This window comes from Prosopis cineraria, unplaced genomic scaffold (assembly GCF_029017545.1).
Source record: "Prosopis cineraria cultivar Desert tree isolate PC_DT_omini unplaced genomic scaffold, ASM2901754v1 PC14, whole genome shotgun sequence".
Taxonomy (NCBI): domain Eukaryota; kingdom Viridiplantae; phylum Streptophyta; class Magnoliopsida; order Fabales; family Fabaceae; genus Prosopis; species Prosopis cineraria.
The window spans coordinates 22,903,419-22,914,818 of record NW_026555345.1 but is presented as its reverse complement, the minus strand read 5'-3'; the positions used below and the strand labels follow the sequence as shown (position 1 = coordinate 22,914,818).

The 11,400-nt window shown below is 33.9% G+C and overlaps 2 protein-coding genes across 3 annotated transcripts; one reads left to right on the top strand and one right to left on the bottom strand.

Moving 5' to 3' along the window:
- Positions 1-236: 236 nt before the first annotated feature.
- On the top strand, positions 237-5,670 carry LOC129292763 (nucleoside hydrolase 3-like). Of its 2 annotated transcripts, XM_054930406.1 has the most exons (11): positions 237-636; positions 955-1,134; positions 1,347-1,457; positions 1,623-1,958; positions 2,236-2,412; positions 2,536-2,826; positions 2,914-3,036; positions 3,131-3,582; positions 3,822-4,023; positions 4,117-4,425; positions 5,193-5,670. In XM_054930406.1, exons 1-11 carry the CDS (start codon positions 448-450, stop codon positions 5,577-5,579), a joined length of 2,757 nt encoding a protein of 918 aa, XP_054786381.1. In that variant the 5' UTR covers positions 237-447; the 3' UTR covers positions 5,580-5,670. The 2 variants fall into 2 exon arrangements, with proteins under 2 accessions (XP_054786381.1, XP_054786382.1); XM_054930407.1 differs by lacking the exons at positions 2,914-3,036; positions 3,131-3,582; positions 3,822-4,023; positions 4,117-4,425; positions 5,193-5,670 and having other exon boundaries at positions 2,493-2,577.
- A 3,570-nt stretch (positions 5,671-9,240) lies between these two features.
- Positions 9,241-11,400, bottom strand: LOC129293394 (histidine-containing phosphotransfer protein 1). The gene is made up of 6 exons (XM_054931329.1): positions 10,994-11,400; positions 10,703-10,833; positions 10,520-10,588; positions 9,870-9,941; positions 9,713-9,785; positions 9,241-9,602 (listed from the first exon to the last, which is right to left on the bottom strand). Exons 1-6 carry the CDS (start codon positions 11,051-11,053, stop codon positions 9,543-9,545), a joined length of 465 nt encoding a protein of 154 aa, XP_054787304.1. The 5' UTR covers positions 11,054-11,400; the 3' UTR covers positions 9,241-9,542.

The following is an 11,400-nucleotide window of genomic DNA, read 5'->3' as shown; positions in this document are numbered from 1 at the left end:
GCGACAGTTCTCTTGTAAATTTCACATCATTGCCCTGTGTGCTTGTTCCGAGTACGTAAGCTTCATTCAGCTGTGCTTTTAGAGTACTATGCCTACGAGTTATTCGACAATGGAATAAAATATCTTTGACATTTTAAAGCTATCCGCTCCCCCCCCCCCCTTCTTCATTCTTCAACCATCTCTCTCTCTCTCTCTCTCTCTCTCTCTCTCTCTCGTCCCCTTCTCTCTTTTTGAGCTTTCAGCACACACACACAGACAAAAGAGCCAGTGAACACGTAAACTTTCTTTTCGTTTCTCTGTTTTAAGTTTTAACACCTCTTCTAATGGCTCCTCGTGTCTTTTAAGGGAATGAGACTGATACAACTCACTTGCTTCAGCAAACTTGTTCCTTTTCAACTTGTTTAGGAATAAAAGAGATTTCTGTGTTTATCTCTGAGCTCCAGAAGAATGTTGTTGACAGAGAGAGCCAGGTTTTGGGTGGGTCTAATATTGGTTCTTGGAGCCATGGTTGGAGATGCTCTGTGCAGTGTGGAGAATAGGCCGCGTCGGATTCTTTTCGATACAGATGTTGATATTGATGATATCTTTGGTCTGCTTTACCTTCTCAAGCTCAACAGATCAGAATTTGAATTGGAGGTAAACCAGTCTTCTTCTTCTTCAGAACTGGGTATTTCAAAATTGAAAATTGTAATCATCCTCTGTTATTCACTTTCTCTGTTCGGCTAATCAAACAACACAACTCGCACAGTAAAACGAAACAAACAAGGTGCTTTTTCGTTTTTCTTATATAAAAATAAAGGTTATATAATATAAAAGTTGTGAACAGTACTTGGTCCTCCATTCGACTTCATTTTCTGTAGTTGACATTCCGCATGGTTTGCTTTGACCATGTAACAGCAAGATTATGAGCCAACGTGCAGAATAACAGTTATCAACTTTGAACTGTATGTGCAGGGTATCACGATCAGCACAAATGGTTGGACTAATGCTGGGCACGCTGTGAATCAAGTATATGACTTACTTTACATGATGAATCGTGATGATGTGGCGGTTGGAGTGGGAGGTGAAGGTGGAATACTTGAAAATGGAACCGTTTTACCAAATGTTGGTGGTTATCTTCCTCTCATAGAACAAGTATGTTCTTTACTGAGATCCCCCCCCCTCTCTTCTATAGCTATCTGTTATGTTCTCTGCTTCTTTACAATCAAGTATTACTGTGTTTATCACATTCCTGTGAGTTGCGATAAGCCATGTGAAGCATTGAAGAAATTGTAATTGATTGAGGAATAATCTGCTCGATGGGACTAGTTTTCTGAGTAACATGTGACGTCTTGTACTTGAATCAGGGGATTAATACAGTAGGGGGTTGCAGATACAGGCAAGCGATTCCATTAGGACTAGGAGGAAGATTAGACATTGATTCAAACTATGGCCTCAGAAAAGCTTTCCTTCCACAGGTATAAACATTAGACCCTGATATTCTTGCCAGTAGTAATGCAGAGTCAGACCCTTAAGAGAAAGTGCACAAGGTTTTGATGTTTTAGGCTAATTTATGTGTTTGATGTTATGTAATGTGTAAACACTAACACCCCTTTGGATCACTTATTCTGTGATGAAATTAGGGCAGAAGGAAGTATGAACCTTTAAGACAACCAAGTGCACAGCAAGTGATGATTGAGAAAATATCTCAAGGTCCCATAACTCTGTTTCTAATGGGAACTCAGACAAATTTTGCCATCTTCCTCATGAATAATCCTCACCTGAAGAAGAATGTGGAGCAAATATACATAATGGGTGGTGGTGTAGGAGCAAGAAACCCTGCTGGTTGTTACCCAAAAAATGCTTCCTCTTCTTGTCCTCCCAGGCAGTATGGTGATCCTGGCAATTTGTTCACTGATTTTAACTCAAACCCTTATGCAGAATTCAATATGTTTGGAGACCCTTTTGCTGCTTACCAGGTCAGTCCTTAAAATAGTTCATTCCAACTATAAAAGATTTGTATACTAAATATATAACCCCTCCGTTCAAATATTGTGCTGCATTTTTTTTAAAGCATCGTATTAAAAAATATAGGGAATTTTGGGTCTTTTAAGGTGCAATTACTAACTCATGTAATTATAAGTGCCTTAGAACAGTGAACGAAGGGAGTAAGTGTGTTGCTTTCTTCATATACCAAGTTTTGCATAACAATCTACTGAAAGAAATGCATGAAAATGGCCTTCTCATTATGTTCAGGTTCTTCACTCTGGCATTCCTATCACTCTTGTTCCTCTTGATGCAACAAACACAATTCCCGTTAGCAAACAATTCTTTGAGGCTTTTGAACAAAGTCAAGACACATATGAGGCTCAGTATTGTTTCCAGTCATTGAAAATGGCTCGTGATACCTGGCTGGATGATAAGTTCTACACGGTAATTGCTCATTGAACTTGTGGATTCCTATGATTTTTCTTAGAGCCCATAAATATGCCTTTGCTTTCTTTTCAGTACAGACCCTCAGTTCCAATCCTTCTTGACAATGACTAAAATTGGCAGAGTTATTTTATGTGGGATTCTTTCACATCTGGGGTAGCAGTATCAATAATGAATAATTCCCATAAGTATAACCACAAAGGAGAAAATGAATATGCAGAAATGGAGTATATGAACATCACTGTGATTACCTCAAACGAACCATATGGGATATCTGATCGCTCCAATCCCTTCTTTGATGGCCGCCAAGTTCCCAAGTTCAACTTACAGAAAGGTGGAGTTCATAGTGGTCATGTTCAACAAGGACTCAGAGATCCATTTTGCTTTGTCAAAGATGGCAGAGGGAGATGTAAGGTACTTCAATAACATCTCAGACGCTTAAATCCTAAACTTCTCATCTTCTAATGCTAATATGTTGTTCTTTTCAACATCATTGCTTAGGATGGTTATACAGCAGAAGTAAATGGTTCAGACTCAGTAAGAGTGCTTGTTGCCACAAAAGCAAAACCTAACCAGGATGCTAGAAGCCCTCTTGGCAGTGAATTTTTCATAAGCTTCTTGAATGTAAGGGCCTTAAAACAGAAAAATACACAAACATTTGTGTCACACATATTGTCTGATATGATTGGAACTATTAAATTATGTGCATACTTGTCAGGTTCTAAATCGGCCACAACAAGCTGGGAGATTCAACTTCACCACTCAGTTTCCTTATTACAGAGAAGTAACTTACAAGCCAGATTTTCAAAAAGAAAAACTAGGGAACCATGTTGTGTTTGACATGGACATGAGTGCAGGAGACTTTCTTACACTGTTTTACCTCCTGAAAGTACCTGTCCAAGTGATGAACCTTGCTGCAATAATTGTAAGTCCAACTGGATGGGCAAATGCAGCAACAATAGATGTAGTGTATGACTTATTGCATATGATGGGTCGCGATGATATTCCAGTGGGCCTTGGAGACATGTTTGCAACAAATGAATCAGATCCAATATTTCCAGTTGTTGGTGATTGCAAATACGTTAAAGCAATCCCTCATGGTAGTGGTGGCTTTTTGGACTCTGACACTCTCTTTGGTCTTGCTCGTCTTCTTCCTCGTAGCCCCAGAAGGTGTCCTCACACTAAAACTGAATCCTCCATTCACAAAGTCAGAAAGAGTGTGTATGGCACAAGAGGACATAACTGTATATGAGATTTGCATCACTTGATGACACTCATACACACTTTTTCTTTATGTCTCCCTGAATTCACCTTTTATATCCAGACTAGCCCTTTCGCTTCTTTTCAGGATTCAATTGACGAGGAAATGAACCTGACCTGTTATGTTTTGTTCATATCACATTGTACAGGTACACAGCAGAGAACTCAGTGAAGTATGGAGCTCCTAGGAACACAGATCACCCTGAACTCAGACAACCATTAGCTATGGAAGTTTGGGAGACTGTACTGCAAACAATTCAACCAGGTTCTAAGGTTACTGTGCTAGCCAATGGACCCTTGACTAATCTGGCCAAGGTTGTATCAGTGAAAAACATGAGCTCTCGAATTCAGGTTAGCTCATGTACGCGCGAGATATCAGGAATTCAGAATGCTTGGAGACATATTGAGATTAACAAGAATGGTTAATGTTGCATGCCTTTTCAGGAGATCTATGTAGTAGGGGGACACATGAAGATTGATGGAAGTGAGAAAGGAAATGTGTTTACGATTCCGTCAAACCTATATGCGGAAATGAACATGTTTCTTGATCCTTTAGCGGCAAAGACAGTGTTTGACTCTGCATGCAACATCATCCTCGTTCCACTCTCTGTGCAACGCAGAACTACTTCGTTTTCATCAATTCTACGACTGCTTCGTGTCACACAAGAAGAAACGCCAGAGTCTGTCTTTGTCAGGCGTTTGATCTCAAGGCTTTATCGCTTGAAGCAAAGCCATCATAGATATCACCATCTGGTAACACCTCTCATCCATACCCTTCTTATATAATTGTTTCAAAAAGCTCAATCATTTCATGTACACAAATTATCTATCTGTTATGAACCAAAAGTGCGTGTGATTTCATGTTGGAAAATGGAAACCATCAAAGCAGGGAGCAAAATGTGTGTGATTTCTAAATGGAAACCATCTAGAAACAAATCCATGGGGAGCAAAATGCAAAATTATATAATAGTAGGGGCCAAAAATTAGTTTTGACATTTTTTTACAAATAAAAATAAAGTAATATTCTTAAAAAATTTGTAACAGCTCCCCCCCCCCCCCCCGGGTATCCATTCTCAATGAAAACCATGGTTTTGTTGGAAACAGATAGTTACTGGCAGAGATGAATCGGGGCAAGCAACACTTAAATTCCTTTGGTAAAAATTAAAAGTTTTTCTCATAAAAATTTTTAAAATAGATTTTGTCCTTATATTTTCAATTGAGCCCCCATTCATTTGTTTTTAAATCCGTCCTTGGTCACCGGTTTTTTTGGAAGTAGGTAATTATCTGACACACTTTATCCTATCAAATTAAGACAAGTGATTTGAATAATTCTCATTGTGAAACCACACACACTTTATCCCCTAACTTAGAAGCACTATTTCTTCTTTCTACTTCAACCAAATCTTTGGTTTTGGCAGTTTTTTATTGTGAAACCAAACGTCTTTTAAATCTCGTGACTTCGAGGCATTGTTTCTTTTCCTTGGTGTGGAGTATTGATGCTATTGTATTGCAATCTACAGGAGACATTCTTGGGGGAAATTCTAGGAGCAGTGGTGTTGATAGACAGCAACTCAAGTAGTCTCAATCCTAAATTTGAGGAGAAGCACATTAAAATCATAGCCAAAGGCATAGAATCAAGTGATGGGGAGATAGTGGTTGATGAAAAACATGGGAAATTAGTGAAAATATTACAACATGTTGATTCCAAAACTTTGAATCATTTATACACACATAGACTTAGTGATAAGAACCAGTATTCAGCCAAAGTTGGTAGCTTTGCAGAACAAAGTAAAAGATGGAGTCATCCTATTTCTGGTACAATCAGTGGAACCAAACAAAGAAACACAATCTTCTTCATTGTTTTAATTTGTGTTGTCTTCTTCCATTGGAAATTAAGGTTTATATAATTGGTGATATACCACAAGATAGATTCAAAGGCTATAGTCACTTTTCTTCGCACAAGATTACTAGAAACAAAATTCTTGTAATGGATTGAACCAATTTGGGGCCTTTTTTTCTTTTTTTTTTTTTTAAGAACAATGTTCACTGCCTTGCATGATTTATGAGAGGTACTACTTATTTATAATTGATACTTGATATAGAATTTTTGGACATTCTTGCTTCAAAAATTAATTTTTAAAATGATATAGCTGAATTCTCATAATTTTTATGCCAAATTTTATGCTTTTTAACATGTGGGTTAAGTTTTGTTGTTTTTTTTTTAATTGCTCAAAAGTATCCTCTTATTGGAGAGGGTCTAGTTCAAGGTAAGGTCAAATATTAAATATGGGCGCTTTTCTCAATGAGAATTCAAACCTTGGTTCATCACATTGTGAGAAATTTGCCTATTCCACGGAACACAACCTCCTTTAATTGGGGTAATTAAAGTTTTGTATATTTGGATCATAAACTATTGGGTAAGCCTTATATACTTAATATACTTTTATCCAATCAAATTAAGATAAGTAAATTTTAATGTATTAATAATATTAATAATAAGAATTTGTTGTAGAATAAATAATTATAGAAGATTCACATGTCCTGATTTAATTAAAAAAATACATTAAATATATAAGGTTTAATATATTAGTTTTTCCTAAACTTTTTTCTGTTTACCAAATAAAATATTTTTTATGTAATATCAAAGACCAAAAAAATATATTAATTCTTGATTCAATCCAGTTAATTTAGAGTGATATAATGATATTTGAGTAGCTGATGAAAAGTTTTCAATTATTTACTTTTCCATACCCTCCAAATAAAATCTTGAACATAAGCTAATAAAATATTGAAGGGGGAAAATCTATTTTGACCCCTAACATATTGATAAACAATCAGTAGGTAACCTGTGATTTATTATAATTTTTTCAATTTAGTCCCTAATTGTTAATTATTTACAATATTGTTGTTTTACATTATCATCAATATCAACACAAAGTATAAAATGTGTTTGAATTTTAAGTAAAAAAAATCAAGACAAACATGATATTACACGTAATTTAATACTTGAAGGAACGGAATTTAAAAAAAAAATTGACTAAAAACAAAATCAAAAGCCAGCTTGGGATTCCCCTTTATTATTGATTCCATGTTCTCAGTTCAATGTGACACACTGTCTCTATGCATGTAGGGGTTGGCATGTCCTTTTTTTTTGTCGTTGATTTAAAAAAACAATGATTTTTTTCAATTTATTTTTTGTTAAAAAATCATTAGTATTATCCAAATTAAATTTTGTATAATGTAAAATATATCTGTTTTTTTTTTGGAAAAATTAAAGAGTCACATATATCGTATAAATTTGGCAAAAAAAAACATGCATAAAATTTGACAAATATAATCGAGTAAACCATAAATCACAGCACACATGAACATAAAGACAAACAAAAGAATATCATTTCTTATAATTTTATTGAACTAATTTTCTTCAGGATTTGCTCCATTAAGTATCAGACAAAAATCGAATCTCTGCAGATCTTTTTTGTTTTTAATTAATGCCATTTCCTGTTCAGAGCTTGTTATTAGATCCAAATCTACTCACCAAATTCATCGTTGTCTCAGTGTCTTGTGTCTTTTTCTAGAAAGTCAACTTTGAATTCCTTTTTTTTTGGGGGGTGGGGCCTCTAAATTTTAATTGCAAAAATAAAGTGACTTAAATATTAAAAAAAGTGATAATAAAATTATTTTAAATTAGGTAAATAATAATTTGATCTCAAAATGTCATGATATTAATGAAATCTTTAAAGACATCTTTATCAATAATTTTTTTAATAAAAAGATCATTTTATCCTTACTGAAAATAACAAGACCTAATCACAACTTTTATTTAAGGAATCACAACTTTTCTTTTGTAAATTACAAGAAATAATAACTTATTAATTATAATTTTTGTTATTAAAAAACAAATCTCAATCACAATTTTGCTTAAAGAACAATAATTTTTGTCCTGTAAATTGTAAGAATTAAACAAGAAATCACAATTTATCAAGTGTAATTTCTATTATTAAAAAATAAATTCTCAAAATAACAAACTCTATTCATAATTTTTGTTTAAAGAATCACAATTTTTTTTCAAAGGATTGTAATAATTGAACAAGAAATCATAATTTATCAATAAAGGTAAAATAATCTTTTCATTAAAAAAAAGTTGTTGACAAAAAAATCTCTAAAGATTTTATTGATATTATGATATTTTAAAAGATTAAATTATCATTCATATAATTTGAAGAGATTTTATTATTAATTTTTTTAAATATTCTCGTTTTTTTCGTGCTGCCTAAATTTGACAGTGACTTAGTTTATAAAAAAACATCAATTAGATGAAATTAAATTAATCATAAATAAGTATTATAAATATGTAAATAAATATTGGATTGGAATTTCACCTGATAATCTAATTGATACATTTTATTTATCATGGCTTCAACTTATATATATATATATATATATAGAGAGAGAGAGAGAGAGAGAGAGAGAGAGACTTGCACACACAAATATATCAATTTATAATCAAGAGCTAAAACCACTTATCTTATAGATTATTGTTATTAAGTGACAACATAGTTAGCATTGGCAAATAAATTTGACTTCTGTGTTCCTCCTTTTTTTTTTTTTTAATCTTCATTTAAAATAAACAACTCAAATATTTTAGCTTTATCTTGTTTACATAGAATAGAAAATGAAAAAAAAAATTAACTACTAGTTTCAGAAAAATCAAAGGATCATTTAAAAAAAATCTGAATCATTTCAATTTGTTGGTAAAAAACAAATCATTTCAATTAGAACTAAACACTCTAAAGACCAAGGATCAATAAAGGAGTGTAAAAGAAACATGGAAGCAAACATCAGCAGCTCATCGCCTCTGCACTTGTGGGATCTAATTTTTATAGTTCAAATTTATATTTTTTTTAACTAGTGTTTTTTAAATAAGAAGTTTTTTTTTTAAAAAAAAAGAGCTAACAATTAAGATATTGTCTTTATTTTAAATTATGTATCCATTAAAATAATTTTTTAAAAAAATAAAAGTTAAAAGCTATAAATCTGTATTATCCAAATTAGATTTAAATGATCTAAAAGCTATAAATTTTCAGTGCTCATCTATATGATGAATGCTAACTAGTTCCAGCAGATGCCATTGTCACAGCTAGGTATTTTATTTTTGCCCTAAAAATTTGCTACAAAACATGCATTTTGTATAATGATACCTCATTATATGTGTGCATATATTTTGCCTAGAATTTAAGTTTCAATTATGGAAAGATCACATTAGGAGAAATTCTCCTTAATCAGAATCCAACTCAACTCAAATTTTTGGGCAAAAAAAAAAACTAAACTCAAATTTAAATTAGCAATGAGGCTAGATATTAGATCAAGAAACTTCTCCTTGTGAATTGGAAAGAGGTTTGTCAACCAAAACCCTGTAGCGGCCTCACATTTTCCATGAACCTAGTAATGGATTAGTTAGTTTAATTTTTTTTTCTTTTTAAGCATGACTATTTCATTGAGTCAAATTTAAACATTATTAAACTCAATTAGGAGTAGCCCTAAAGAATTGTTTTATGCATTTAAACGGACTTGAACTTGAGACTTCATACTTAAATGATCTTACTACATAACGCCTTTGGGTTTTTCCCATTTGATACCAAAAAAAAAAAAAAAAATTATCATTTGTGAGATCAACCTCCTTGAATGCACGCAACAAGAAGAGTTCACAAATCAAACCTACATTCATCATACATTGGATGGAAATATCTCCATCACATTCATAACAATCACAAAATCAACAACAACAAAAGCCTGAGATACATATTCTACCAAAGGAGAAAAATGATCACAAGACACTCTTACAACAAGCTTCTCCTCCAATCCATCTCTTAGAAACCCAGTTCCACCATAGGGATTGCCCCACCAGCTCCAACAATCTGATGCTCAAGCTGCACCCAAAAATATATAAATATATACCTGTTATTACCTGCAAAATCCAGAACATTCCAGAATGTTTCTTTCTGCTTGAAATTTCTCTCATGTTATATAATTCATTTACCCTGAACAGAGTTTCCAGCTTGTTCTTGACAAGGAAGTACTCTTGCTTTACTTGCTGCAGACATCTGCTGCACCTGCAATTTCACCATTTTTGCCACATCATTATGAAGCTCCCAAAATTCAAATCAATACTATCTATCCTTTCACAAATTACTTACGAGTTTACATTCTGTTCTTCACAGTAGCCGCGGAAAGCAATGCAGGCGTTTTTAACCCTTTGGGCACCTATGCTGTGAGCCAGAAACATAAATTTATCTCTCAGCAGATAAAATATGAAAAGGAATCAGCTTTGTGATTATGTTCATCTCTCTCTTGATGATGACTTGACAACATGGTTAAACACAAAAAATCCTACCTGCAGGCTGAGTTTAAAACCTAAAGTCTTATCCAGCTTGTCCTAGATTAGTTGAAATCTAACATAGATTCTGGCGGGTTTTAAAACAAATCCTAATTATCTTACTTCATCCTTTATGCATTAATTACCTACACATAACTTATATCCATATATCAATCAAAATTTGAATGCTTAAATGAACACAAAAATAAAATTTAAAAGGGTATATAATCAATGGCTAAGGGTTATCTGTATAAACCTAAAAGTTCAAGAACATTTATTATTAATTTTTAAAAGTTAAGGGAGTTATTTGTACATAGTTCAAAGTTTATTCAAAGTTCAGGAAAGTTGTTGTGTAACATGCTTATGTTTCGTAGCCGGTCCAAGCCCCCAATAAAGGAGAAGGGTCGTGTTAGATTACAACAGTGTAAAACTCTGTCAATCAACCACGTGGTATGGTAGTTGACTTGGTACCTTGAGCTGCTACCCTTGAGCTGATGAACATGAGCATCAACTTTTTTGAAGTCAGTAACTTTCTGATCACTGCGGAAGAACAATCCCAAGTAATAGGAGAGAAAAGTGCGTGATTCCAAAAGGTCATTGAGAGAGCAGAAGGAAAAGAAAAAACTTGGAAAACATAAACTCATTCATACTCACAGAGCAATGGTGAGATCTTTGAGAATCCTCTCAGAATCTTCAAAGAAGAGAGAAACCACTTCAGCAACAAAAGATGGGTTACTCTCATCTTGTAGTTGCTGGAGTTGCAAGAACTGACTGTCCAAATATCCCTTTATTTTTCTCACCAAAGACCAACAAATCACACAAATCAACACAAACAACAAAGAAGAGACAAGCCCAGTAAAATTGATAGATCTATCAAAGCAGTGGTTTACTACAGACAGAAGCGATTCACACCCAGAATTGTAAAAACCATGATGTTTGGCCTACCTCAATGAACAAAGATTTGGTGTATTCCACCAACTGTCTCTGCATCTGACCCACATCCATGTTCGGTGTCCCCTTTGTTTCTGATGAGAGACAGAGAGTGAATGTTGGGGGTTCAAGTTGAGATCTTTAGAAGGAATTATTGGTGAGTGGATGAATCAGACGGAATTGGATTTGTGGGTGAAGTAAAATCAAAGGTTTTATGGGGATAGCAGCTGGCAGTCGCAGAGCAGCACCATTAGTGGGGGCAGAGCTTCTCTCTCTCTCTCTCTCTGGATTTGTGCAATGCTTTGGCTTTAGGATTTGGTTGAGGTTTAATCGCCAAGGATTCCATTATTGGATCCTCGTGCTTTAAAGATTTATGAGATTGAGATTGGAAAGTTCACAAGCCGTGGGTGGATACAGTAACA

Bases quoted from the DNA above. Each gene is read 5' to 3' on its own strand.
- LOC129292763 (XM_054930406.1), top strand. From the start codon at position 448: ATGTTGTTGACAGAGAGAGCCAGGTTTTGGGTGGGTCTAATATTGGTT. The intron at 3,037-3,130 runs GTAAGGGCCTTA...CATACTTGTCAG, and splicing joins TTTTCATAAGCTTCTTGAAT to GTTCTAAATCGGCCACAACA. The intron at 3,583-3,821 runs GTGTCCTCACAC...CACATTGTACAG, and splicing joins CTTCCTCGTAGCCCCAGAAG to GTACACAGCAGAGAACTCAG.
- LOC129293394 (XM_054931329.1), bottom strand. From the start codon at position 11,053: ATGGATGTGGGTCAGATGCAGAGACAGTTGGTGGAATACACCAAATCT. The intron at 10,834-10,993 runs GTAGGCCAAACA...AGAAAAATAAAG, and splicing joins CCAAATCTTTGTTCATTGAG to GGATATTTGGACAGTCAGTT. The intron at 9,786-9,869 runs GTAAGTAATTTG...GTGAAATTGCAG, and splicing joins GAAGAACAGAATGTAAACTC to GTGCAGCAGATGTCTGCAGC.